The sequence below is a fragment of the Serinus canaria genome, chromosome 4 (genome assembly GCF_022539315.1).
Source record: "Serinus canaria isolate serCan28SL12 chromosome 4, serCan2020, whole genome shotgun sequence".
In the NCBI taxonomy this organism is placed as follows: Eukaryota; Metazoa; Chordata; class Aves; order Passeriformes; family Fringillidae; genus Serinus; species Serinus canaria.
In genome coordinates this window covers 4,365,680-4,391,997 of record NC_066317.1, presented here as the reverse complement: position 1 = coordinate 4,391,997, position 26,318 = coordinate 4,365,680, and the positions used below count along the sequence as shown (strand labels likewise).

Sequence of the window (26,318 nt, the reverse complement as noted above, 5' to 3'; positions counted from 1 at the left end):
GAAGAATTGGAAGTGCACTGTGCCAGCAGCAGCCCTGGGAAGCAGACTGTTACATCCTGGTATGATTTTACTAGTGATGGAAGATGCAAAGAGCAGGGAGGGGCTTGGGAGGTGAAAAGATTGCTATGACCTCCTGTGGCTTCTTAACTTGTGTGAGAATTTGTCTTCATTTTTAAAAAATGAGAACAAGAATTATACTAAGTCTAGAAGTCTTATTTGTGACTTGTGGGTGGGCACTATTGACTGTTAGAGCTGCTGTCAGGTGAAACACTTGCCCACGGTGGCCATGAAGGTCCTGCAGCCTGTGCTTGTGAGTCACCATCTCCAACTAAGCAAGGTTTTAGCCTAACTTGAATTGTTTCTGCTGAAGGCAATTGGTGCAAAATGCATTTCTCTCCAGGAACACGTTCATGTTTTCAGGTTCATCCTGGATTTGCTTATAGAGCGATTGTTGCCTTTTCCTCCTACATTCAAATTGATACAGAGGCTGAAATTCTGTTATAATCGGATTTATTTTCTTTTCAAACATCTGCCCTTTCCAAATGGCCTGAAGAATCTTTCCCATGGTTTTACTCTTATGTTTCCCCCTGCTCCTCCAGGTCTCTTTGCTTAATGAAGTTATGTAAATATTTCCTTGCTTAAACACACATTGATAACAGTTTAGATTGACTGGAGTGGGTTTTACTTCCAGCCTCTGTTGGTAAGAAGATAAATCTCTTCTGTTTAACTTTTTCCTACCATTGCAATTCATCTTGGATCATGCATTACAGACCCTTTCCAGAGCAGAAAAATATCGTGTTCTCACTCCCAAGATTCTTTTCCTTGCTATTCAATGATTAGAAATCCAGTGGTGGCCTCCCATTGACTGAATGTTACCTCATGTTTGTTCACAGAGAACAGAATAACAAGCTGTTTGAAGGGAAAAGAGTGGAAAACCATTTCAAATATTTTTATTTTGAGTGGAATAGACTTCTGCCACTGGAAATGAGAAGCAAAGTGTACACAGAGACATTTACTGCAGAATAAAAGGCATGTGTTAATTTGATTCCAAATCCACAGCCCCCATCACAAGGTTTAAAGGGCAAAATGGAATTCAGTACATATGTTGGATCATTTCTTTGAATTTGAGAGTTGCTATCAAGTATTAAGTATACCAAATAAGGCATAGCAAACAAAAATCCTATAATCCAGAAGAATCCATTCTCCTAAATTGAAAGGTAAAAAGCCAAGCTGTCCCCCTCTTGCTTCTTAATGTGCTATTATACACATGACACACTTGGAACAGATTTTTTAGGATAGTAGGAATTGTGTGTCATGGTGCATGTGTGTCACCATTCAACTGTACCCAGCATTTCAGGGAGCCAAGGATTCAAACCTTGGATTGCAGTGCTGGGAGCTGGGATGAGCTTGCTGCAGCAAGGAGAGAGAGGTAGAGCAGATGCATTCCAGGTGGTCCCATGCTAATTGCTAAATAATTTGTCAGACAGACACATTTTTCCAAGTTATGCAAGGGTCTGTTTTATTTGTCAAGTTTAGTAGATATTTTTGTGTCAAGGAAAGTAACTTACTGACCTTTGTGTGATATTTACTGTAGTAGAGATTCTATTAACATATTTCCAAGTGATGATCATTACAGATTTATTAGTTCCTAGAGTCTCATTAGTTGTTCACATGATACTGTTACAGCTTTTTTAAAGTTTCTGCCTCACCCAATAATTTTTTCTTTATCACACATCTGATTCACTAATGAGGTTGGACTTCCGTGTGGCACCCAAGGAGCCTTTACTGCAGTGTCCGTGTGCCTCATTCTGATGGACAGAATTTTGGAGTGTGTTAAACAGAGTGGATTCAGCTCCTGCTGCATTTCTGTGTGTCTGCACTCTCTAGGTGGTACAGCTTGAAGACGATCCAGTGTGGCCTGTGTCTCCTCTGGGTAGGATGTGTAAGGAGACAAGGACTTAATTTTGCAGGAAGGGGTTGCGTTGATGTCTAAGCAAGATTGTGCTTAAATAAAAAGTTAACAATTTGAATATCTGGGGTTTTTTTAAAGAATATTCTATAATGTTTTCTTTAATGTTGTGATTCTACATCTAATCCATATGTGCATTTCCACATGCATGCTATGAGCAGCTCTCGATTCCCTTCATGCATCTTTGGGCATGTGTGGAATGCCACTTCAATGGATTAGATTAAAATCACAGTTTAATAAGTAAATCGGGGCATTTTAGCAAACAGTTTGTTCCTTGGTCCTGCAGAGGAAGTCAGATGGGTGGGTCCCATGTTTTTGCTGAACTGTATGTGCACTGCTGGGGCAACTAGAAATGCTGGACAAAATATTTAAATTTACATCATGATCTAGGTTTCTCTTGCTGTTTGTTAGGTAAATGCAACTTACTGTCAGACGGAAGTGACTGTTACATGTTAAAATGCGCACACAGCGGGATTATATTCATGTTTTATTTTGGCAGAGACAGTGAATTCCATTCGCATTGCACTCACTTTTCCTCCTTCTGATTCAAGGCTGTGTGGCTGAGGGAGTGAGTCTGTCTGCAGCTTAGATGGAGCAGCTCTTTGAGTAGTCCTGCAGACTGCATCCTCCTTGCTCTCCTAAACTGGATATATCTTCCCTATTCCTGGACCAGGGAAATGGTCCTGATGGAAGACACAAAGTAAAATGTCATCACCTGAAATTCTTGCAGTTTCTGAAGAACTACAGCCCTAACATTCTGTTGAACACTGTGCTTGTTGTGCTGACCGGGCTTACTTGGAAGCCAAGCTAGGTCAGCTGATGAAATGTCTGCTTTTTACCGAATTCAGTTCAGACTTGCCCTTTAGTGCTGGGATAGGATCCCCTTGAGATTCATGGGAACCGATTTTATAGACTTCATCCGGAGGGCGCTTGAGCACCTGCTGGAGGCTATCGGCGAATGTAATTTTTCTTTTAAAAGGTTCACGATCGCTAAGAAACAAAGCACTAATGCCACCCTCCCAGGGCACGGCAGGGATAGAGGGAAAAGCCGGGGCGCGGCCGGCGGTGCCCTCCCTGCAGGCAGCCCCGGGAAGCGGCCGAGGCTCGCTGCCCGCCCCGGGTGGGGCTGGCCCAGCCCCCGGGTGAGGCAAGAGCGGCGGGGCCGCAGCGGGACCTCCTCCCTCTTCTCTCCTGCCTCACTCGGTGCCTCACTCGGTGCTCCCTGTGGCTCAGGGCGGCGCGGCGGGAGGTGAAGGGCGCGGGTAGCCGAGGCGGGCGGGCGCTGTCGCTTTCTGCCTCTCCCTGTCCCTCACTGTCGCATCTCTCTTTGCAGACTCGGATTCGGCCCCACCCGGAGGATCCCAGAGATGGCGAAGGTGAGGAAAGCGGCGGCTCCGGGAGGACACGGCCCGTGCCCGGCCGCTCTCGGGGACATCCTCGTATTACCCCTCTCCTTACTTTCACTCCTCACCGATTTCTTTTCGGGCTCCCCTAAGCCAGCCCATCCACAAGCCCGAGAGGACGCGGACGGGAGGGGAACGGGGATCATGTGAGAGACACGTCAGGCACAACTTTTTTTTTTTTCCTTCTTTTTTCCACCAGTTTCCACTCATTTGGCCAAGTTTTCGGTACCCTGTGTTTATCTTGTGCATGGGTGGAGGCTCCTTCCACTGAAAGGAAGGAGGAAAAAAAATACCGCCTTGGCAGTGCCTAGTGGGGGCTTGGGGATCTGTGTTTCTATTCCCAGATTTCCCATAGCTAACATGAATTTTTCTGGGAGCCTTGGAGTTACTGTGCAGTTCTTCGTTGGGGGGGGGGACGACGACTTTCTTTTACAGCCCTTTGGTTGCTGTGGTTTAAGCCTGGATAAAAGTGTGGAAAATGGTGCAGACTCCAGTATTTGTTTCTAAAATTGCATCAAATGCAAACACTCTGAAAAGTAAAATAGGAGTTTAATGGCTTATTTGTAGGGGTTTGTAATGGCTTTATGGGGTTTGTACTGCTGTGGAAAGTGAAAGCAATCAAAGTCTGTTAGGGCTGTCACAAAGGTCAGAATAATTGCACTTAATGAGTGGAGTGATTAGTAGTTTTAATACCCTTGTGAATATTACCCATATTATGTCTGGATTTAGTTATAAAAGAAAGAAAAGAAACTTCTTTTAAAGAAAAGAAGTTTCTAATAGTATTTTTCTAAATGCTTGAAGTTGTTGGTTTTTTTTGGGGGGGGTTTCTTTTGAGTGACAAAGAAGGGGTTTTTCTTTCTTTAAACATCAGGCCTGGATTGTAGGATGCATGTTAGGAGAACAGGAACCCCTACCCATGCCAATACAGGACACCTGGCCAGAGGGATATACTTGAACAATAAGCCTTTTATTACGGTACATGTAGCATTGCATATAGGCTTAAGAGTAGCTTCCTTTTAGTAAAAGTATGGAAATTTACAATATTCTTGTCTGTCCCACAGAGACAAACTTGAATTCATCTTCTTAACAGGAATGTTTCATTCTTCACTAGTGCAAACCAGTTACTCTTGGCTTCAGGTAGTAAATTTTCTACTGGCTAAGGTGACATTTGAGGATGGCTTTTTATCTGTGCTGGGTGTTGGTAGATGGAAGTCATTGGAACAATGAGGGTTTTTATTAGGCAGGCCTTGTTCTCCAGTTTCCACGTTCAGAGGGCTGCTTTCCATGTAAGCAGTATTCTTTGCCTGTGCAGTTAGGCAGCCACAAAAGACTGAGAGTGTTAAAGCATTGTAGCCTGTAACTCATTTTATGAAAATAAAAAAAGAAAAGTTGAAGAAGCTCTACTTCTCATGACAGCTGCCTGTTCTTTATGTTGCATTATGAAATGGAGGTAAGAGTGAAAATGCCTATGAAATGCTGACTCTCAATTGACAGAAACTCCTTGTGTACAGCTAAAGCTGCAGAGTTCACAAAGGCTGCACAGCACAGTGTACTGGAGTTCAATTTAGCCTAGGTTTTACATCACTGAAGAATAAAACCTTTGAAGAAGGTAAGTTATATTTGGAGTCTTGGTCACTGAAGGGACCTGTCCTTGCCCACTTCTGTGAAGCTTTTTTTTTTCTTTGACCAAAGGCTTGGTGAACTTTGTGTGTTCACTGTCCAGAATAGAAAGGTTCATTCATTTTGTAGGAAAACTACAGCATGTGCTGCACAGGCTGGTCTCTCCCTGCCTGTGTTTATCCCCTTTCTTGGAAGGAGCACTGCTGCCCTGACAAGCTGTCCTTTCTCTCCCAGCTGTGTGTGCTGTGGTCTTTGTTACTGCAGCAATGCTCAGGGCACCATCTCCTCCTCAGTGAACAGGCTGAGCTGCTGCCCTGTGCTTGCTGGCTCAGAAATCTGGAAAGAAAGCAGCAGGTGCTGTGGACTGATCCGTTTTGGTCTGCTACTCCTTATTTTTTTTCCCTGAATGAAACTTTGGGAGTATTTGGTGTGTCCATTTGTAAACTGCCAGGAAAGGATCACTTGCTGCTGCCAAAGGTGTGGCTCCTCTGCACTATATCTGGAGTTCCTGTTCTGCCAATGGGCACGTGTGACTCGGAGCACAGGGATAGTATTGCCAGCTCCCTAGTGCTCCAGAAGGCTATCTCACATTCCAAACTACAAACACTCCTTCAGAAATGGGCTGTGAGCAGCCCCCTCTGGCTCTGTTAATCTTGAGAATGAGTTTCTCAAATGTCTGTGTTGGTTCCTATGTGGCTGCTGCTTGCTCTTCTTCTCTCCCACCCCCTCTCTTCCCTTTTTTTCCATCCCTCCTCCCTATCTTTGATATCTCTGTGGTGTACTGACTCAGAGTTCACCACAGATGTTGTGTAATTGTTTTTTCTCAAGAGTTTAAATTTAGTGGGGCAGATGTGAGTAGTCTGCTGACCTGAGCTTACTCCTCCTGTTTAAGCAGATGGTCTGAGGCACTGTTAAACTTGGAGAGGTGTTTTGCAGATGTCTCTTTTTAGTTTTACATTTGCATCAGCTCTGCACCTGTATCCATTCACTCATGATGCCATTTGCACTCTACTGCCCTTGAAATGTCAGGAATAAATGGCATATTTCTTGTGTCATGTTGGTTTTAGACCACAGTTTGAACTGGCATCTCTGTTTGGGACCTCCAATGGCTCTAAAGGCTTTCAGGTCAGCAATGAACACAGTGTTCTGTTTATCTGCAAGATGGGTCTTGTGTAAGACATCTTACAGCAGTCTATCATTTATTCAAGCACATGACCTTCTGGGCTCTCCTCTGTCTGCTGAAAATAGCATACCTGCTTTCTTTGCTGCTAAATATTCTCCATTTCCAATCTTACCACGCCACAGTTTTCCTGTGCCATCTTGTAAACAAATGGCTGCTTAAAAAAAGAAAAAGCAAAAAGTCTCACAGCACCTTCTTTACACTAAATACCAGGTTTTCTAGCAGCAAATGTTTGAGACACTGCTTCTGTTGCTGCAGAGAAAGGGGGTGGCTCTTCAGCTGTGGAACTCTGAGAAGAAGTTGCTGTAGGTGGTACAGAGCCATGGTAGTAGGGAGGGAGTCTCAGTCAGTTCAAGTATGGTCTGTTGTTTGCTGGTACCAATGCTCTGCATTTAACAGTGGCTAAACACAGGGGCTTGTGGGTGGGAAATATTTTGTGTCTTGGTGAGGAAAATGAAAAGGAACCTCGTTAAGTGGCTATTGTTACTGTTGCCAGGATATGTCACTATTAGTTTGTGATGCTAAATTGTCTCTTGGGAGACATTCACTTCGAGGTGCTGGTTAGAAACATTTCACCTGAGGTTTTATCTTCTCCTGGAAACTTTTGCTAGCATAGAATTGGACAAAAATGCCACAGAATGTGAATTTCCTCATTTGGAGGGGCATAAATTGTAAAGCAATAGAAAGCAAAATTCTATTTTAAAGCAAAACTCTAAAGCAATTCTCTTGGTTTGTAGTCTTTTTATTTTTTTCCCTCTACCTTCATGCTATTTTTGTGTTTCTAGGAGCTTCATTGGTCTCATTGCAAAGTGTCTGGAGAAAATGAAAGCTGCTGTTTATTTCTAGTGCGTGATCACAAATTTCACTTGCAGTACATGTGACTCCTTAACAACAATCACTGTATTGGGGAATGTAGACAGAAAAGAATGTGTGTAGGTTTGTGGTGTTATAATCTTGTGATACACTTTGTGTTGAGGTTTTTTTGTGTTGTGCTTCTCTTTATATTTTACTGCCTGGTGTAAGGTGTGGTGATTGAGTAAAGGATAACTCCAGATTACAGAAGGATTTATATCAAAGACTGTTTGTCTTTTTCATTGATGTGCTTTGGGTGCTACTAGGTGGGGAATTTACTATCCAAAGAAAAAAGGACCTATGAGGCTGTAGTGTTACTGTGTATCTGCTTACTTAAACAACAAGGAATGTTTCTAGTGATACTAAAGTTATCTTTTCATGGAGGTGAGTAAATAATGAAGGTTGTCTGGTTCATAGCTCGGTTTCAGATTTGCTGCGACAGCAAGTTTGGGTCAGGCTGTGAGAGTGGTTCAAAGGAGGTGCTGCCCTCTCTTTATGTGGCCAAAATGTGCCATGTTTGGGAAGGGGGAGACAGCTCTTCCCTCCATGGACTGAGGAGTCTCTTACTGCTGCAGAGCTTTCTGCTCTTGTCCATTGATTTCGCAAATGAGAAATCTGAATTGAAGTAACTAAAAGGGCACTTGTGGGTAGTGGAGTGTTTTAGATGGATTTGTGGTTGTTGAACACAGTGTGCCTGAGAATTCCCTAATGTACCCCAATTGTCAGGCCACACTGGAGTGCTCTAAAAAGCACTGGGTTGGGCTCTGATGTGAAGTGAGGGATAGCTTCACCCTTTACCAGTACTGGGGGAGTGTCACATCTGCCCACCTGTGGCTCCTAAAGGCAGGTGCGACTCAGGTTCTGGTGGAGAGTCGTTGTGGTGGGTGGGGAGCCAAAATCCACTGAGTGCTGTGTGCCACAAGGGAATGCCTGGAATGCAAATGGTGCTCAGACATCAGGAAAAGTCTTTTAGGCTTCAGCTGCACCAGGAGATTTTCAGGAACTGCTCATCAAGCTTAGTGCATGTTCAGGCTTTCTATGCAGTACTTGGAAAAGAGAGTTTTGAAGGATTCCTGTCTGTTAACAAAAGTGAGAAGGGCCATGCAGAGAAATTCCATCTGGCATTTAGTGTTCACACATACTTTGTCCATAACAGCCACACAGGAATGTTGGGCTGTTGTCACAAGACCTAAGAATTGTGAAGGGGAATTCCACTTTCGTATAACAAGATAAGCAAAAGATAGCATAAGATCAATATCTGCTTCCTCTGAGATTTGTTGACATTGGTCATTTCCAAAGGAGAATTGTGGTACTTGTAGTATTCATTATGTTGAGATGATAGGGAACAAAAATAAAATAAATAACCCCACTCTGGCTGGAGTGGTAGTAAGGGAGGAGGAGGGAAAGACTTTTCAGTCTTTATCTGTTTTACCTAATTAAATTCAGCTCATAAAAGTGAGTCCCAAATCCTGGATAATGTGCTTTCATGGTAGCCTTTGGAATTAGCTAGGAAAATGATAATTTTATACGTTCCAAGTACTTCCTGAAAAAATTGCTTAAAATGGGACAAGCAGAGTTTTCCAGTGGGATTGGCACGCCTCTGAGCTCTCCTGGCTATTGGAAACCGTCTCCCAAAAAAATTTGTTGTTGCCATTTAGCACTGTGACGCTTTTGTTCTGATCTGTCAGAATGTGAGAGGTGAACCTGACTCCTGGCTGCTGCAGTGGGAGCCTGGGGAGTCTCTGCTGGCAGGAGCACACGGGAGCCCTGGGGCAGTTTCTGGTTACTGCTCTCTTTTCCCTGCCCTTCTGGCTGACCTGTCTCTGATGGGTGCATTGACTGGAGACCGGAGTGGCTGAAATTTCTGGCTCCAGGGAAGGCCAGATGGCTGTGCTGCCTCTGGAGTAATCTGGTGCCAATCTCAGTAGGTGTCTTGGCACTTGCTATCATGCTTTTTCTTGAGAGTGGAAAAATGCCCTGCCTGTTCTGATTGCTGTGTTTTTATGGCAGTGCTTACAGGAAATTTCCCCTCTTCAGCTGTTGGAAGCACCTTCCTGTTCTCCAAACTCAGCTGTTTCCCCATTTGGCCACTTCCATAGTTAATTAACTACTGTGCTAAACACATACAGGTTCTTGAGCTATCCTATTTAAATAAAGACAAAACTTTTCCACAGAGATGATGAATGTCCTTTTGTGTTTAATCCAAAGAGAAATTCCCTCAAGAGCCATGTTCCATGGAAACCTAGTGAAATTGTTTTTGTGTTTGGACAAACTGATCTCTTATCCTTATGTTTGAACTGGGTAGGTTTTTTTTTTTTAGGTGTAAGCTGAATCACTTTTTAAGAAGTTGCTCATGTCAAAAGCACTATGATGAAAAATTGACAGCCATTGTAGAGTTCAGTGGGTTGCACGGTGGTGGAAAAAAATCGGTGTGGTACTGCTTGAGAGTTCCAGTAGGGTTTTCTTGAGAAGTTCTTATTTCCATATCTGTCTTTGTGCCATTTGCCTAGCATACCTGATTTGTGCAATTTATTTTTAAAATTACTTTAGCAAATGATAAATTCTTAGTCATTTCCCTGCATTCAAGTTCCAGTGTTAGAGCTAACGATAGTTTGCAAAATTTGTTTGTAAATATACCCAAATTTAGCTGCACTGCTAAGGGAAGCCATAGTAGTGCCTCTGGAGTGAACAGTGTTTAAACACCCACAGACTGCTCTTTAGCCAGGCAATTGCAAGAAAAACACAGTCAGCTTTTGGATTGCGAATTCAAATTTAGCCTGAGCTCATGAATGGACTGAAAGATGCAGTATTTTATTTCATGGCTTTTTCCCTCTCCCCTGACCCCTTTTCTCCCCCCCAGTACACGAGAGGCACCGTGACAGCCTTTGCTCCTTTTGATGCCAGAGCTGATGCAGAAGCTCTTCGTAAGGCCATGAAGGGATTGGGTAAGGATAATTTTTATTTTACAGGAAAGGAAAGGCTCTTCCTCCTTTGCAAACCTCGTTTGTGATCTACTTTTTTGTCTCAGTAGATTGAAGTGGGGCATGTGTTTACAAGCCGTGGAATGACAGCCCCAGGATTGCACTGGTCTGGGCATGTCCTGGTTGTGACTGCACAGCTCTCAAGAGTGTTTATTTTTGGGTTAGCATGAGGGAAAAAAGAAGGGGTTTGCACATTGCCCATTAAGAAATGGATGTTCCACATGCTGTTCTGGGCGCACTAAATTTTTACAGTGCAGTAGCTCTGGATTTACAGGGACAGCTGTGGAGAATTACAGCAGCATGGTGGGAGCTCTGCATGGAAAATCTACAGTAGCCTCCTGGCTCTGGAAGTGTGTGAGCACAGTGCAGTTCCTGGGGCAAGGAATGCAAGCACACAGTGTGAGTGCAGACTAAGAAGCGGTTTGTAAACCCACACTGGAGCTTTCTGCCCCAAAATTTCCTTGGAGAACAAACGCTAATTTACTGCTTTCTCTGAAGTGGAAGGAAGGGGAAGGAGGGATGTGTGATATACCTCAGCCTACAGGCAAACTCAGTAGGGCTGGGAGGACCCACCTTGCAAGCTTGGTGTATGAAATGGATAATAGCTCCACACAGCTGCCCTCTGGGGTGTTTGGGATTGCTGGACTGAGTTTTGCTGGGGAGTTTGGCAGTTTGTTGGTGAGCCCAAAGGCAAGGCCTTTCTGTGGAACACTGACTTACTAAATGTTATAGCTGGTGCTTGCAGCAGAGTGTGGATCAGAGCACTGATGGAGAACAAACAACATGTTAAGTCCTCCAGGCATGTTTTTGCATGTTTTGGTGGCGCAGCTTGGGTTATGGTGACATTTGTTATTTTAAATGCATCTGCTGTTTGCCAGTAGGCTGGTGTTGTCCAAGCATCTTTCACTGCCTTTTGAGTTTGTGCCACTGCAGTTTGTTTTTCAGAGTGTGTTTGTAACTCGTTGTTCTTTCTAACTTCAGGGACTGATGAAGAAACTGTGCTGACAATCCTCACCACCAGAAACAATGCTCAGCGTCAAGAAATAGCTTCTGCCTTTAAAACCTTATTTGGCAGGGTAAGAATAAAAAATACCTCTGAAAATGAACTGGTTCTGGTTAACAATGATTACTTGAAAATACAAAGCACGTTCACCATATTCCTTGTAAAACATTCCTTGCAAGAGTATCTGCTTTTGCTTTGGTCTCCCCCTCTCCTCCACCCTGCCTTATCCTAAAAAAATCACAATGCATTTCAGGTTTTCCAAATGCCTGTTCATCCTTTCCTCCGGTCTCATCTGCTTCAGCTGAGGTACCAATTATAAGAAAAAGAGAGGTGCCCTTTGTCTTTTTTGCTGTGTCTCCAGAGCCTTGCAGACTTATGTGCCTCCTTTTAAAATACGTAGTCCTTGTTTATCACAACACTGTTCGTTCTGCACTAGGATCTTGTGGATGACCTGAAATCAGAACTTACTGGCAAGCTGGAAACCTTGATGGTGTCTCTGATGAGACCAGCACATATTTTTGATGCTCATGCACTGAAGCATGCCATCAAGGTAAGAGGAGAAATAATTGTGTTACATGTGTTACAAGAAATGATTGGTGCTTTTTGCTGAATTTTTTTTTTTTTTAGGAATGAACTTTGGTTGCTAAAGGGAGCAGCTAATAGAAGTAGGCTCAAAAAAAAAAAAAATGGCCAAGTTATGCTGACTGATGCCAGTGCCATGGTTTTGCCTGTGTGTTTTTTCATTCTAATAACTCAGAGGCAGTTTAGAAATCTACACAGCATAAGAATTGTTTCTTCTGTTTTAAAGATGATGAGTAGATGTGCAGTTGCTTTCATAATCTTTTTGCTGTTCAAGTGCAGTGCTGAAGTTCAGAGGGCTCTGGATTTTTCTGCTGTGAGCAGCTGAGGTTTTATAACTATGCAGCTGTATGAAAATTAGTTCAGAGCACTTAACAAAAATGTGGTGCTCTTTGTTTCTTCTGGACTGTTATTTAAGCTACAGAGTGTGTTACCCCTGATAGATGGCAGTGCAAGTCCAAAATGGATGAGCTTGTGTAAACTGGTGTCCACCAAAATTATGAGCAGGTACTGTCTGTAGTATTGAATGACCTCTAAAAAACTGCCTTCAGTAACACAGAGGGAATAATTGATGGGGCTGTCAGTGTCACCCTTCTAAATTTTTTCTTCAGTGAGTGCATTTAGTGCCTTTCTGGGCAGGCCAGGTAAACAGACAATTTACAATGTGGATGTGTAGAAATGTCAGTGTCTCTTCCGTGTGCTCTTTTTTTCTGCCTCTGTCACATCTATGGAATTTCAGGAATTGGCTGTCCCTGGACTATTTACAGTATTGATCAAAATAGAGGACACTGAACTTGACTCTAGTATGAGGTAGTACTTTGTTGAATGATGCTTCCATGCAAACTCCCAAGATCCTGGATGAGCAGCTGGTTAATATGTAGGCTTTAGTCAACTGTGCAAGCAAGTGCTCTTGTATCTGTGTCCCAGCAAACAGTTCCTCAGGCAAGAGGAACTTCTTTCCTGGAGGTTTTCTGTAATGCCATTATGTGCATTGGGGGAAGGGATGGTGATACCTGACAGAGAAAGTGATAAAGGCCTTGTTGATTAATAAAAAATTGTATTCCCATGTTCTGTTTATTGATTTAGGAGTCAAAGACTGACAGGGAAGTAGACAGAACACATGGGTGTAGGTGGGAAAGTAGAGATAGTGAAACAAGAGTGGTTTTGTTCTGTCACTTAAAAAAAAAAAGGTTAAACCCAAGACCATGGAATTTCAGAGAATGTGTTAGCACAGGAAAGGATGTCAGTACTGGCTGCAGTTCAGCCAAGGGGGGTAGCGGTAAAGCAGATGTGATGGCAGGGATTTCACTGCAAGGTAACTCAGCTAAGAGCACTAACTATGCTGAAGGCTGTCCCATCCATTTTCACTGCTGCTGCTTGGATTAAAGCGAGTTTAACTGTGCCTGCCTTCCTTGTTGAGTAGGCATGTTCTTGAAACAATCTGCATTTTGGAAATGATTGCCTGAGACCGGGCAGGTTTGTATTCTGGATAGCTTTGTGTGCAGTTGCATATCTTTGTACACGTTTAGTATTCAGTGTTTTCCTTACAGGAAAGGTTGTGAATAACATACTGAAGCAAAAAATGCTCAGTATTGCGTTTCACTGTTGCTTTTGTGAAATTACTCCTTTGTACGTGTAAAGAGCAGTGGATTGTTCTTGCAAACAAAGGATTAGACTTGTGGAAACAAGATATTGGCCTGGCTTTTGTAAGTTCTGTCCTTGTAAAAGTGAGAGTGGCTGTTGTTTCTGCTGTCATTAAGAACTGCAGAATTGCTGGAACTATCTGGGTTAGCAATTCTGTTGTAAACTGTTTCCAGTGGAAGAAGGGGTTTAGCAGCACAGTTCACAGCAGCCTGCAGGTCTGTGCTGGGTGGCTCTGTGCTTATCTGTGTCCTGGCTGGTGACAGACACTCTATGAGTTAGAGCTAAGATGCAAACTTAGTCCATTCACTTCTCTCAATGTCCTTGATTGTAATAGCAAGGAACTGAGGTGTAGGCACACAGTTTGTGGTGAGTGGGGTGGGGTTGTGGCTGAGCCTCATCCCCAATGGGCACAGCTGTGAGCAGCACTGACAGCAATGAGCCATGGAGTGCCCAGGGGCACTGACCAACCACCCAAGGGAGCAGAGGGCACACAGGTGCAGTGCACCAACATGAGGGGATAAAAGGCTGGGCTGAAGGACAAGAAGGGCAGATGCCTGCAGCCTTCTGCAGTGGTGTGGTGTTATCTGTGTGGGCTGAAGCCTTCTGGAATATATGGTGGCACTCTGTATATTGTCACTGTCTCAACTGTGATGTGTGCTGTGACATGAGGCACACCTGGCTGTGCTTGGGTGTGGGAGGGCCCTTCTGAATCCTGCAGCACTGGGCTTTTATAACTTGTTGGGTTGGTTTTGAAATCAAGACAAACTGGGAGAAATTATCTTCAAAACCTCCACAGTATATCAGAAAGAAGAAAATTTTTTGTTTATTTGGTCTGAGTATATAAGTTTGATTGATTTTGGTTGTCAAAGGGATTTCTTATTTTCCTTTTGTTATTCCATCAACTGATTCATACTTGCACCCCTGCAGGGAGCAGGAACCAATGAGAAAGTGTTGACTGAAATTCTTGCCTCCAGAACACCTGCAGAAGTGCAGAATATCAAACAGGTTTATCAGCAAGGTAATTTTCCATATAAAATAAGGTCTCTGTTCAGTTCCTTTCATATGATTCTAGCTCATTGTTCAAATAAGGTCTGTCTCTGAACTGATGGATGTGTCTAATATGAGGGAATTCCTTCTGCTGTGTTGCAGAACTTCATATTGAAAGGAACTAGAATTTGAATTGTAAATTGAAATAGCTTTTATTTCAGGGTTATGACTGCAGGTTGTGGTGCTTCGTACTTTATAGTTAGACTTTTTCCAAAAGCACTTATTTCCTCCACCCATTATTTTCTTCCCTTTGACTGAAAGGCAATTTTCAGTAATTGGAAACAAGAAAACTGATCACATAAAAACCCAGAAGAGTGGGGTTTTTGGTTTTGTTTGCCTTTTGCTCTGTGTTGTTCCACAGGTGTAGATGCTTTTACCCTGTGATTGTGGGCTTGTTTTTCAGGGCAATGTTTCCTTTTAGCTGTGTGCAGAATCAACAGATTGCTTTTATCTCTGTGCAGATTCCTGTCACACAAGAAATTCTCATGTTTTAACCCATTTTGAGCCCAAACACGGTCTCTAGGGGCAAAATTGATTAGTAGCACATTTTTCTGGGCCCATGATTTTTGTACAGTGAGACTGCCATATTTTAGCATGACTCTGTCTGTGTTCCCTTTAGTTCCTTAAGGAGCTGAATCCATGCATGTCACGCTGTACTTCAAAATATTGGGTGTAGTCTGTTCCTAACATGAGGTGTGAGGTGCTCTATTTTCCATTTTTGGAGTAGTGTTATGTTTTAAGTGAAAGCAGAATGTCCTGGGTGTTAAAGATGTTCCTGGTAGATGATTCTACAAATTGTGAGTCCAAGTGGACTTTTTACCTTTCCTCTCCCCTGAGAACAGGCAGGGAAGCCTGCAGGGTGGTGAGTGGATGTTGCTCTTTTGCAGAGTATGAAGCTGACCTGGAGGATAAGATCACAGGGGAAACGTCAGGCCATTTCCAGAGGCTGCTGGTGGTGCTGCTGCAGGTTGGTGTCCTGTTGTGGGTGACTGTCACTGCTAGGTGCACCTAGCACTTCCTGCTTACTAAGCTGGGCTCTGGAGAGGTCCAGTGCAAGGCAGGACTGGCTCTGGAGCTCAGGCACTTGCTCTGACATGCAGGCCCAGCCTTGGTCTCTCTTCTGAGTCATTTCCATATCACTAAAGCAGAGCACTTGTGATGCCCCTGGGTGTAGCAGGTTTTGGACAAGATGCATTAGGGGGGTGATTTGTCACAGTAACTTACAAGATCTGTATAACAGATAAATGCTTTTTGGCTTATCTGCTAATTCTTCAGTTTTACAACTTCTGAATTTGTGTTTAGGGGAACAGAGATCCTGATGTTGGAGTTGATGAGGCTCTTGTTGAGCAGGATGCTCAGGTGGGTGACTGACTCAGGGTTTGGGGTATTTCTACGCGTTATCTCACAAAGATGGCTAACAGCTGGACTTCAAGTGTGAAAGTGATAGCTCAGGGTCTTTGTGGGGTTTTTTGTTTTCATGTGCTTTTCTATGTTCTAGACAAAAGAAGTGTCAAAACCTGAAATACTGGGACCAAAATTTTTTGCACTTTCACACTTCGGTTTTGCTTATTACTTAATGAGGGGACTGAATAAAACAGTGAGTAGATCAGTGGAAGAGAGGCTGAGGCTTGGTGATGCAGAGGGACTCACTGCTGGAAAACTCAGATGTTAACAGTTCATTCCTTAATACCTGACTTGGACTTCTCTCTGAATTTAATCCCTTGTCCATGACTGCTCCCTAACCCTGTGCTCTGGATGGAAAGGAATGCCAGCAGTTCATCGGTGTCCTTGCCTGTCTCTAGCTGGTGCCATTCGCTTTGTTGGAGCCATGGTCGATATTTCAGCAATTTGATTGCAACTCATTCAATACATGTTTCTTCTCAGTTATTTCAGACAACTCTGCATGAGACATTTTCCCCTCATAAATTGTCTGTTGAGATGAAAGAAATACAGGGATTGTTCAAGGTGACACGGAGTAAACACAGAATATTAGATCAATAAAACATTTTCCTGATAGCACAGCAAGATGGAGAGACAGATTGGCAAAATATGTTTTACTGGTACAGGCCTATCCTTCATCACTTAAATTCAGCAAGCATTGTTGTTCTGCTGTTAAAGTTAATTTCCTGTGACAATTACAGATGGAAAATTAGAGGGGCAAATGAATTGTGAACTAGACTGCTCCATGAAATTTTCAGTCTTGCTTTTAGATGAGCCTTTGTAATTTAGGAAACACGTGAAGCACTGGCCCTGGTAAGCAGATTCCTTTTGGCCCCTTTAATTGGGTTTAAATGAGCAGCTAAATTTAGGAGGCACTAAAACCCAGCTCCTGAAGAGGTCCTGGTTTTCCAAAGTTTCTGTGGTTTGCTGCATACATTTAACTTGGGCTGGGACCTTGAGTCAATGGACTTTTCCATTCACCACCCAACACAGCTGGAACAGATTCAGTCATTTTCTAATTGCTATTGTCAGGTACAGATGGTCAGAACTGAGGTACATGACTGTGCAGATGTAGGAGTAATTTTGGCTTCCCAATGTTTTTCTTGAGTCATAGATTCTGGAAGGGACTTGATACATTTGAAGGCAAACTTTTTGCTCAGTGGGGATTTTTAAATTTTTTGTTTATGATTATTAAATAATAATTCAAAGCAATTGTGAGACTTGTCTGAGAATGCCTGAAGGAGAAAGTCTGTCTTTTTGGAAAAGTTTTTGTGAATATCACTTCTTTAAAGCTATACAGTTGAGGTACATTTTGTGTATTGCCCAATGGCAAGGCAGGCACAAACTTAAAGTTGACATAAAGTTCTATTTGCAAATTGTAGTATCTCTAAATCAATCTTTTGCTGGTATTTTTCTAAATGCTGTACTGGGACTTCGCATTTGCTACTGGATGAAGAGTGCTGGTATCCTGGCAGAGTGTGCCTTGAGCTTTTTCCTCTCCACCGTTTTTTAATTCTGTACTATTAATATTAAAAAGATCATATATACTACAGTATATACTTTCTCCTTACAGAGTGCTTAGCACAGAGTTTGGAAAAAGGCTAAGTTTTCCAACTGTCAGGGAAAAGAACTTGTTTCATTTTCCAAATTTTTTTCTTTCTCGTTTTCTCCTGGCTCTTGCTCATTCCAACTTTTTAAAGTACTTTATTTTCCTGGTGCTGAAAATGCACCCAGGTCTTGGTCTGCATCAAATACAGACTGGCCTAAAAAGCAACGAGTGTGCTAAAACCATGGTTAAAATCTGGTTTCAAACAGCTAAGAATTTATCAGCCTGAAAATCCTCTTTCTGAGAGCTTCTACATCCATCTTCCCCCCCTTCTTGGAGAACTTCCTTCTGGGCCAAGTTGGTGTGGTTTTGCTGCTGAAGCTGTCAGCATCAAATTTTTCCTACTCAGTTGGAAAAAAGGAAGGGAAAAAGGGCAGAAAAGGCAGTACTGTGAATAGATTTTATCTGCTGTATTATCACAGTTTCAGCAAGCTTCAGTCCTTTTGAAGAGGACTGTGCATAGTCAGTTTCAGGGCCTGAAGCTGCGTTACTCATGGAAATGCCTTCACAGTCAATTTCAGGTTTTTTTCATTTATTTCTAAGATTAATTCAGTACTTGGCAATTTCATTTCACTTTTTTTCCCTCCAGCTATAGCTTGTTAGTAAATTTAATGTTCCTTAGAGTGAGACAATAGAACTTTTCAACAGGATGCGTGGACAAAACAAATGCTGATGTTTTGATCTCTTGAATTTGTAACAGGTTTTGTTCAGAGCTGGGGAGCTGAAGTGGGGAACAGATGAAGAAAAGTTTATCACTATCTTGGGAACCCGCAGCGTTTCCCACTTGAGGAGGGGTAGGTAGTGTGGTTAATGAGGGGCTGAGAGCCTCTGCCTGAAATCCAGCTTGGAAAAGCTCAGCCCATATTGAGGTGCCTACTTGATGAGCTGCTAATAGAGGGACAATACCTTTTTCCCTGCTCCTTGCCCATCCAGAAGTCTCTTTTACCAATCTGTTAAGGCTGTTGGGAATAATGCATGGAGCTGTTCCTTCCAGGTGCAGGGAAGGGTTGTACAGGTGGCATCTGATGGGAAATTGGTGCTCAGAACAAGACAGTGAGTGGCCAGTAGCACCTGAACTGTGGATTCACACACAGGTGGCGTTGTCCTGAGCTGAGGGGCACTGGCAGGGACGTTGGCTGTTCCCTGACCGAGCACACTTTGTTTTGCAGTGTTTGACAAGTACATGACCATTTCCGGCTTCCAGATTGAGGAGACCATTGACCGGGAGACCTCTGGTGACCTGGAGAAGCTGCTTCTGGCCGTGGGTAAATGAGTCCTAGCATGTCTAGCATTAGGCTGCCTTTGCTTGCTCCCAGGCCTTCTGAAATGGCAGTTGCCACGGAGGCTGGTATGAAAACAAGGTTCCTTTAGGAACATAATCACCTGGGATCTATTTTTATGTCTGTAGAAGAGGTGGTGAACTGCCTTGTGTTTGGTCATGTGCACCTCTGCCAGGGCTGAGACAGAGCTCTGCTTTCACCTGCATTCCTGGCAGCTTATCTAGGACAGTGTTGGGGAGTTTGACTAGTAAATCTCTCTGCTATCAGAAACAAACGTTTGTTCTAAATCCCGGAACCCAAAGAGTTGTAACAGAGGAACAGACCAGATGACAGCACTGGAGAGAATAACCCAGTGACCAACAGCTTCTTTTGGCAATCAGAGATTGCCCTGTATTTAATAGCAGTCAATAATTAATCATCTGTCTTTTCCAGTGAAATGCGTCCGAAGTGTGCCTGCCTATTTTGCTGAGACCCTGTATTATTCCATGAAGGTATGTACATGTTGTCCCTAGGTCATTTTCCTATCTCCTCCAGCTACAAATCCTCTCCCTTTAGCTTGTTCCTAATTTCCTCTGCCACTGTTAATGCTGACAGTATCACTATCTGCAAAAGGTTCAGGGAGTGCAGGGCCGGGAGAGAATACAAATAATTCATGGTTTCCTTGGAGTTCATTATGGATTTGTCAGACCACAGACCTTTAGTCTCATCAGCTGTTTGTTGGTTTGCTGTTGCTACACTGGAAAACGTCTGGCAAAATCCACTGGGCACTTCCCAGCTGATTAGACGCCAGTGTCTTTAGGTGGTGGATGTACTGAGGAAGGAAAGAATTGTAAAATGTGCAAATTAGGGCTCTTTGGTTTAGATGTGAGTAATTACAGACTGAAGGCGTTGGGTAGGTCTTGGTTACTATCCATCCTGTTTGGAGAAGCAAAAGAAACTCAGCAGAGCAAAGGAAAGGCTTAAACAGCTGCAAAAGATGACATGCAAGAATTGCATTAGCAGTGTATCCATGTTTCTGCTGGCTTCACCTTCTCTTGGATGGGAAGAGATAAGCAGGGAAAAGCTGTAGTTTTTAACTCCCAGTGGGTAATATTAATTAAACCAGAGGCAGGTACTCGACTGTTTTCAGCTTCCCTGAGGAATTCCTCCCTTGACTTTGCTGGAGAGCCCTGAAGTACCTTTGTCAGAAGATGAGGTGACAGCTTGAGAGTGATGAGACACAAAATGGTAGCTTAATTTTAAAAAGTCCTTTACTACTTCTGCGGATACCAATGTAGAATAAGATTCAGGTGAAAAATATGAAATATTGTATCAGTAGGCTGAGCTGTCTGAGGAGGATTACTTTTCTCTCAATTCATAATTTTTATTTTTCAAAGAATGCAATTTTCCTGTGGGCTTTAGATTCTTACAGGCTTCTGTTGTGAGGAGCCTGACCAATGTGTGCTGGTGAGATCCCCCAAATTTTTTTTTTAATATAAATAAAAATTGTTCAGCACTTCAGATAAGAAAGCTTTTTGTCAATTATTACTTGGACAGAGGAGTTTGTACTTCTAATTTATCATTTTGGCATAATAAAGTTCTGAACTGGGCTGAGTTGGCTTTCATGATTAGGTAGGGCGGAGCTTGGCTTTTATTCCTCAGAAACCACCCAACTCATGGCATAACTTTTGAGCGGCTTTAGGGCATTTTTAGGTGTAATCCAAGAATATTGCACCCGGAAGGATTGAGTGGCCCTGGACGTTAGGCTGAAGATGACCGTGGGGGCTCTGCCAAGTCCTTCCCTGAGGTGCATTCGCAGGTCAGCACATCCAAGTTTGTACGGCTTCAGCTTGTGTGGAGTCTGCCTTGTCTGAGCAGAGGGGTCAGGCCTTGGCCTGCACAGGAAGGTGAAATGTTTGAAGCACTGAGGATGATGAACAGAGTGGGGCGTGTTTGTGGGTTGAAAAGGTTTGTGAAGCTTTGCCCCCGTAATGAACAGCTGGAGAGTTCATGGGATGAGTCGCTCTGCCTGTGTCCTGCTGTATGATGCTGCTTTGTACTGGTCCCCGCTGGGATTGAGGTGCCCAGTTCCAGAACTGAGTGCAGCTCAGCAGCCTCAGGGTGCACTGCAGGGGGGATTTACATGGAATTCTGATTGTGGTGAGCAGCTGTGCTACTGCATGAGCTTGGAACTGGGGTCTTTTAAATTTCTGTGGGTATTCACAGCTGAAGCCTGAGATGAAACATGAAATAAGAGGCCTGAGCATCTGGCACTTGATAGAGGTCCAGGGATCAGAGCTTCTCTGTTCTTCACATTTCAGTGTGAATGTCTCATGATACTGTCCCAGATATTCTCTGTTTTGGAGCTGAACTGTAGTGCAGGAGAGGTTTGAGATGCCACTTGTTGCATTCATGTTGTACAATACTTGTTTGTATTTCATGTTTTGTGGCAGCATCTGTCCAGAACAGGCTTGTATTTGAAAGTTATTTGATCTTTTCTCTTTAGGGGGCTGGCACTGATGATGACACCCTGATCAGAGTCATGGTTTCAAGAAGTGAAGTTGATCTGCTGGATATTAGACAAGAATTCAGAAAGAATTTTGCAAAATCATTGTATCAAATGATTCAGGTAAAATTACTGTTCTGTTCTCAGGGAATGCAGGGGTGATAGAGAAGTCACTGTTTTCACTGTTCTTTTTCTTGGCAGAGGATGGGTGTGGGTAGAGCTGGGTGACCTGGACTCTGAGATGGAGTTCCTCTGCAGTTTTGACATGGCATTGTTGAAGAGGGGGTCACTTCCTATGGAAAAATGTTTCCTTTCAGTTTTCACTAGGGCAGATGGTGTGGTTTTCTGAAATTGCAATTACTCATACACCATATTTAGCTACTGCATAATTTCCTTGTTCTTGTCTGGGTTCCTTATTGTGCAGTGCTTCAGAGAGGGTGCTGGCTCCGGAGAAATAACACTGGGGTTGGGAGTCTGAATTACTGTGAGGTTGAAGTTTAGGTCTTGGATTGTGGTGTGGAACCCTTGGCAACATTTCTAAGTGAAAAGAGTTCCACTGTGGAACCACTCTGAGTCATAATTTCCTTTGAGTGGATGGCAAGGAGCAGGAAGGGAAGGAGCCAGCAAGAAATCCGGAGCCAGTTGTTGCTGCAAAGTTAAGTAAAGAGACTTCTTTTTTTTTCCTCTTGTTTTACACTGAAAGTCCTGCCTTTTTATGATTTTTCTGTAGTCATTCCTGACATTATTCTCCCTTAAGTAGCCTGGGTGGAGTTTCTTTTTGGCACTGCCTGCCAGGGCCATACCGATTTCATATCAGAGCTTCCCACTGATTACAGGGAGCAGAGCTGGCACCTTTCTAGGCAGTGGCAGGTGCACTTTGCCCATGTGTTGCTTTTGATGCTGCTTTGGGCTTCTCCTTTGGACTTCCCCCTGCAGACAAATGGACCAAATGTGCAACAGGCAGCTCTGTTTTCTAGTAAAGCTTTGGGAGATTTTTCGTCTCTGGCAGCCTATCTGTGTAAATACAGCTCTCATGTAAGAGGCAGAGAATTTCCTTGTGTCATTCCTGAGTGGGGAGTCATCCGTGTGGATTTCCTGTGGGTGGGATGAGTGTCACAGGCTGGGGCCCTCCTTGGCAGCTGCTCTGGTGACTCATAGTGCTGCTGTGCTGCCTTGACAGAAAGACACGTCCGGGGACTACAGGAAAGCGCTGCTGCTCCTCTGCGGCGGAGACGACGACTGACGGGCAGGGGACACGCGGCTCTCCTTGTCTTCCAGCTTTGCAGCCCTTCATTAGCACGCCTGCCTGAGGTTTTGTATCTTAATGCTTTGTGGCTGCTTGAATTTATACTAGGATTGCACTTAGTAAAAAGGAGCGTATTGTTATCCCTCCTCTTCCCCACGTCCCAACTTCCAGGAATTTCAAGTGCCTTCTGTGATCTGCGAGAGTCACCTTCATGGAAGGTGGGGCCTGAGCACAGAACCCAGTTCTTTACAGGTCTTTTGCTGAAATAGGAAAAAATAATAATGTATTTCACAATAAATTCAAGATTATCCTTTTTTGCTTTTTATTCCTTACATTTCCACTGAGTGTTAAGCTAATTCTAACGTGGCAAGCGAGGAAATCCTTTGTATGTAGTATTGGAATGAATTTGCTGAACATATTACAAGCAATCATTGGAAATCTAAAGGACCAATAAATTTTTCCCCTCCCATCACAGTTGTATGTGGTTTTTAATTTAATGTTTTTTATATAGTTTCCCTTTGGTATGATTTTGCTGTCTCAGACTGTTGGTATATATTTCCTCCCATGATTGAGGTTTTGAGGTATCTATGGTGTTTTGCAGCTCTCCATCTTCACATCTAGCCTAGGATATGGGTGCTGTGGTGATGCCATTGTTCAGTACAGTTGGAACACCAAAATATTGGTGCTTGCTTGGGCATTGCATTTTCATTTTGTACTGCTTTGTGTTTTTCTTCTCCTGTAAAGCTGGAGCAGGGAAGGAAGGAGAGTTGCTGTTCAGGGCCAACATAGAGCAGATGTGCTACACTTTAAGATGGGACAAGGATGTCTGGGATGGAAGCAGGTGAAGAAGAGATGGGATCTGTTCTTCAGGGGTCTTGTGAGAAAGGAGGATGGCTGCAGCATCCCTCCCCTCAGGTCATCACGGAGCAGAGTGCAGGGTGAGAGAAGCACCAGCCCTTTTTGTGGGCTGCCTGGAATTCTCTGCTTTGGTTCAGCATTTATGACTGGATCTGAAAATCAAATTGACATGTGTGAAGGAGAATAAAGAGGCTTCTCTTGTGTGCCTTGGTAAGGTCTGAGCACCATGGCTCTAAACTTGGCTTATCAGTAGCACCAGCTGCAGAAACGGCACATTTTAATAGCCCCCCTGAAACAGCGTCTTCACAGGTTATTAAGAACTTTAAAACTGATGTTGATAAATGTGAAGTTTAAATTTTTTGCATTGTAATTCTGAATTAGTACTGATCAGTCATGATCTCGTGCTACTAAGTGCTTTGTTTTCAGTGTAAAATATGCAAAAGGAAAAATTATATTGTGTTGAGATTTTGCTTTCTTTCCTTTCCTGAAATAAATTGTCAGTGTTTGTCAGTTTTGCTTTTTGTAGAACCTTTACAAATGTGTTAGCAAGGATTGAGTAGCTGTAAGTTAACACTCTGGAGTGATGTGGCCAGCTGCACACACTGCAAGCTTGGTATGACCACTGGCCTGGAAATATCTTGGGATGGGTAGCAGGAGGTTTTGGGGGCTTTTGATGGGTTATGGTTTTTATCTTTTTTTTAACCTTTTTTTTAGTGGTTTAATATTTGCCAAGGCAAAACCCTGTACAAAAATCTTTAAGCACTGCTTTCTACTCTTTTTGAGATGAGACACTATATTTAATTTTTCAGCTTCCTTCAGTTTCTTTAGAGTTTTTAGGAAAGCACCATCTGATCTTTATGATCTGTTTTCAGTTCTTTGGTAGATTTTTTGGTTCATGTGTGAAGCTATTCCAGCAGAGTCTAACCCTTGTCAAAAACCTGATGCATATAATTTAAATGGAATGGCCACAATTCCTTGCAGGATTTCTAAGTAGTGGCTCTGACCTGGAGTTGTTAGGGGTCAGCATGGTATCAGTCATCTGCAGGAAGTTCTAAGATGCAAATGGGCAAAAGCGTTTGAATTTCCCTTTTGAATAAATTAAACAGAGAAAACAAAGTCCGAGAACCTTTCTTACTCTAAGTCTAAATAACATGTAAAGAAATGAAGCAAATTGCAATTGCTTTCATCACAGTGTGTTTGTCTTTGCAGTATTGAACACAGTGTATGGGGGAAAAGGAGCTTATGAAGCTTAAGAACTTCTTTACTTGATTTCTTTTCTCAGTTTTCCCATTGATGCATATCAAGTTATGATTTTGCTTGGTTTAGATTCATAAGTGCTATTCATTTTGTTTCTTTATGCCATTTCAGCTCCCTGACAGCTGGAATTGCTGTGGGCATCCAGTTACTCAAATATGAAAGCAGTCATTTATGAACAAGGCAATGTTATGCATGAAAAGCCTGAGCAATAACTCTTCTTTTTGATTTAGTGTAGGATTGATCTAGAAGTCAGAACTGGTGAGTCATTACAGTGAGGAGTGGTGGGTCACAGCTTTGGTGGTTTTGGGGTATTTCTGGTCTCCTCTGGAAATGGCACTCGATAGCTTACCTGGAGTAGGTACATGGAATGTGCCTAAACAGCACTTGGTAGGTAACTCACCTGCCCACTGTCTGTAATTCATCCTGACATGAAAATGAAAAGGCTTCACCTCTTTGTTTCAGCAAAGCTTTTGGCATGTGGTTATTTTGTTCCTGTCCCAACAAAGCATCTGCAGAACCACTGAAACCCCATGGAGTGGCTGCACATGAACCACCCGAGGCTTTTTCTAGCTGTGCCTTCAAGAAGTGTTGCTGTAACCAGCAAACAGAGCTAAGTGGAAAGCCTTGTCTCATCTCTAATACCTGTAGTCACAGCTCCAGTTGCTCTGGGTGTCAGTGGAGTGAGTTGAATTCCCATTTCCCTAATGGGACAGGAGTGTCATTTTCTCCAGGCTTGTGCCATTTGCCATGTGGGCAGGGGATGGTGCTGTTGTTCCAGCTAATCTCATTCAGGCTGTGGTGCTGCTCAAATTCCCTCATTCTCTCTTGAATCACTTAGTGATTTTGTTTTTGTACCTTTTTCAGGTTGCTTTATCTGGTTTTCTTTACCTAAAGCATGAGTCAGAAAATTGAATTTTTTTAATGTTTTCAGAATCCTCTAATGTAATCTTGTGTCCACTATGAAATGAGAGAACAGTGAACAAAATACTTTATTGGAAATAGAAGCTGTGTTTGTACACAACGTTATTAATGTTAAGCATTTACCTGCTGCAGTCTGAGCATAGACAATATCCACTCTTACTCCCCATTTATGGGAAATGAGAAAATGTTTTTGTTTAACTCACACATTTACGGTTGGGAATTTAGTGGAACAGATTGTCCTGTGCAGTATTATTTGATTCACAGAGATTTCTAACCTGCAATACCTGAATTACTGCTGGGTTTTAGTAAGCCTGGGGTGTTATTTCGTATCATTCAAGCACCAGCATAACCACCCTGCACTCTCCAGAGAAACTGGAAGGCTGTGCAGGATCTGGTATTTTAGAAAGTAACTGTGTAATTGGCAGGAAAAAGTTGTGGGGTGGAAAGGACAGGAAAGATCATGTTTTGGGTTTTTGGTTTTGTTTCTTTTGTTTTTTACTTTCAAACGGTCATGGTAATGGATGTGGCATTTGTAGGATGGCATAAAAAACTCTTAGAACAGGAGAGGGGAAGAATGTTTCAAGACTCAAACTAATCTGGTCTGCTACCACAAGAAAAAATGGCCAAATAATCATCCACTGATATCTGTGGGAAATGGGCTCATAAATCTTCCTGGCTCTAGAGCACATGTGAATAGAATTTGATCCACAGAATAATCTGATAGCTTTAACTTTTGGGTACTTCTAGCCTTTATTTCAATAGGTAGCAGAATGGTATAACAAAAGGTCCAAGTCTTGGTCGTTCTTACACACATCTATGGAATGTGTCATGACATTGAAGGAACCTGAAGGAAGGAAATAGAGATGAAAGCCAAATAGTGTAGGTGATTATTTCCACACACTTGGCAGTAAATGTGCTTTCCTCTTACCCTTCCTGTTCCCAAAACC

General features: G+C 43.0%; 1 protein-coding gene across 2 annotated transcripts; it reads left to right on the top strand.

The window, feature by feature from the left end:
• ANXA5 (annexin A5) lies at nt 1-22,804 on the top strand. Of its 2 annotated transcripts, none has more exons than XM_050973838.1 (13): nt 1-59; nt 3,303-3,345; nt 9,885-9,969; nt 10,987-11,081; nt 11,445-11,558; nt 14,159-14,249; nt 15,166-15,245; nt 15,581-15,637; nt 18,025-18,118; nt 18,494-18,589; nt 19,037-19,095; nt 21,090-21,212; nt 22,270-22,804. In XM_050973838.1, the coding sequence occupies exons 2-13, from the start codon at nt 3,337-3,339 to the stop codon at nt 22,330-22,332; spliced, it is 966 nt and encodes a 321-aa protein (XP_050829795.1). In that variant the 5' UTR covers nt 1-59; nt 3,303-3,336; the 3' UTR covers nt 22,333-22,804. The 2 variants fall into 2 exon arrangements, with proteins under 2 accessions (XP_050829795.1, XP_009094541.2); XM_009096293.4 differs by lacking the exon at nt 1-59 and adding an exon at nt 2,848-3,218.
• Nucleotides 22,805-26,318: the final 3,514 nt, after the last annotated feature.

Bases quoted from the DNA above. Each gene is read 5' to 3' on its own strand.
- ANXA5 (XM_009096293.4), top strand. From the start codon at position 2,863: ATGGGAACCGATTTTATAGACTTCATCCGGAGGGCGCTTGAGCACCTG. The intron at 15,246-15,580 runs GTTGGTGTCCTG...ATTTGTGTTTAG, and splicing joins TGCTGGTGGTGCTGCTGCAG to GGGAACAGAGATCCTGATGT. The intron at 18,119-18,493 runs GTAGGTAGTGTG...TTTGTTTTGCAG, and splicing joins CGTTTCCCACTTGAGGAGGG to TGTTTGACAAGTACATGACC.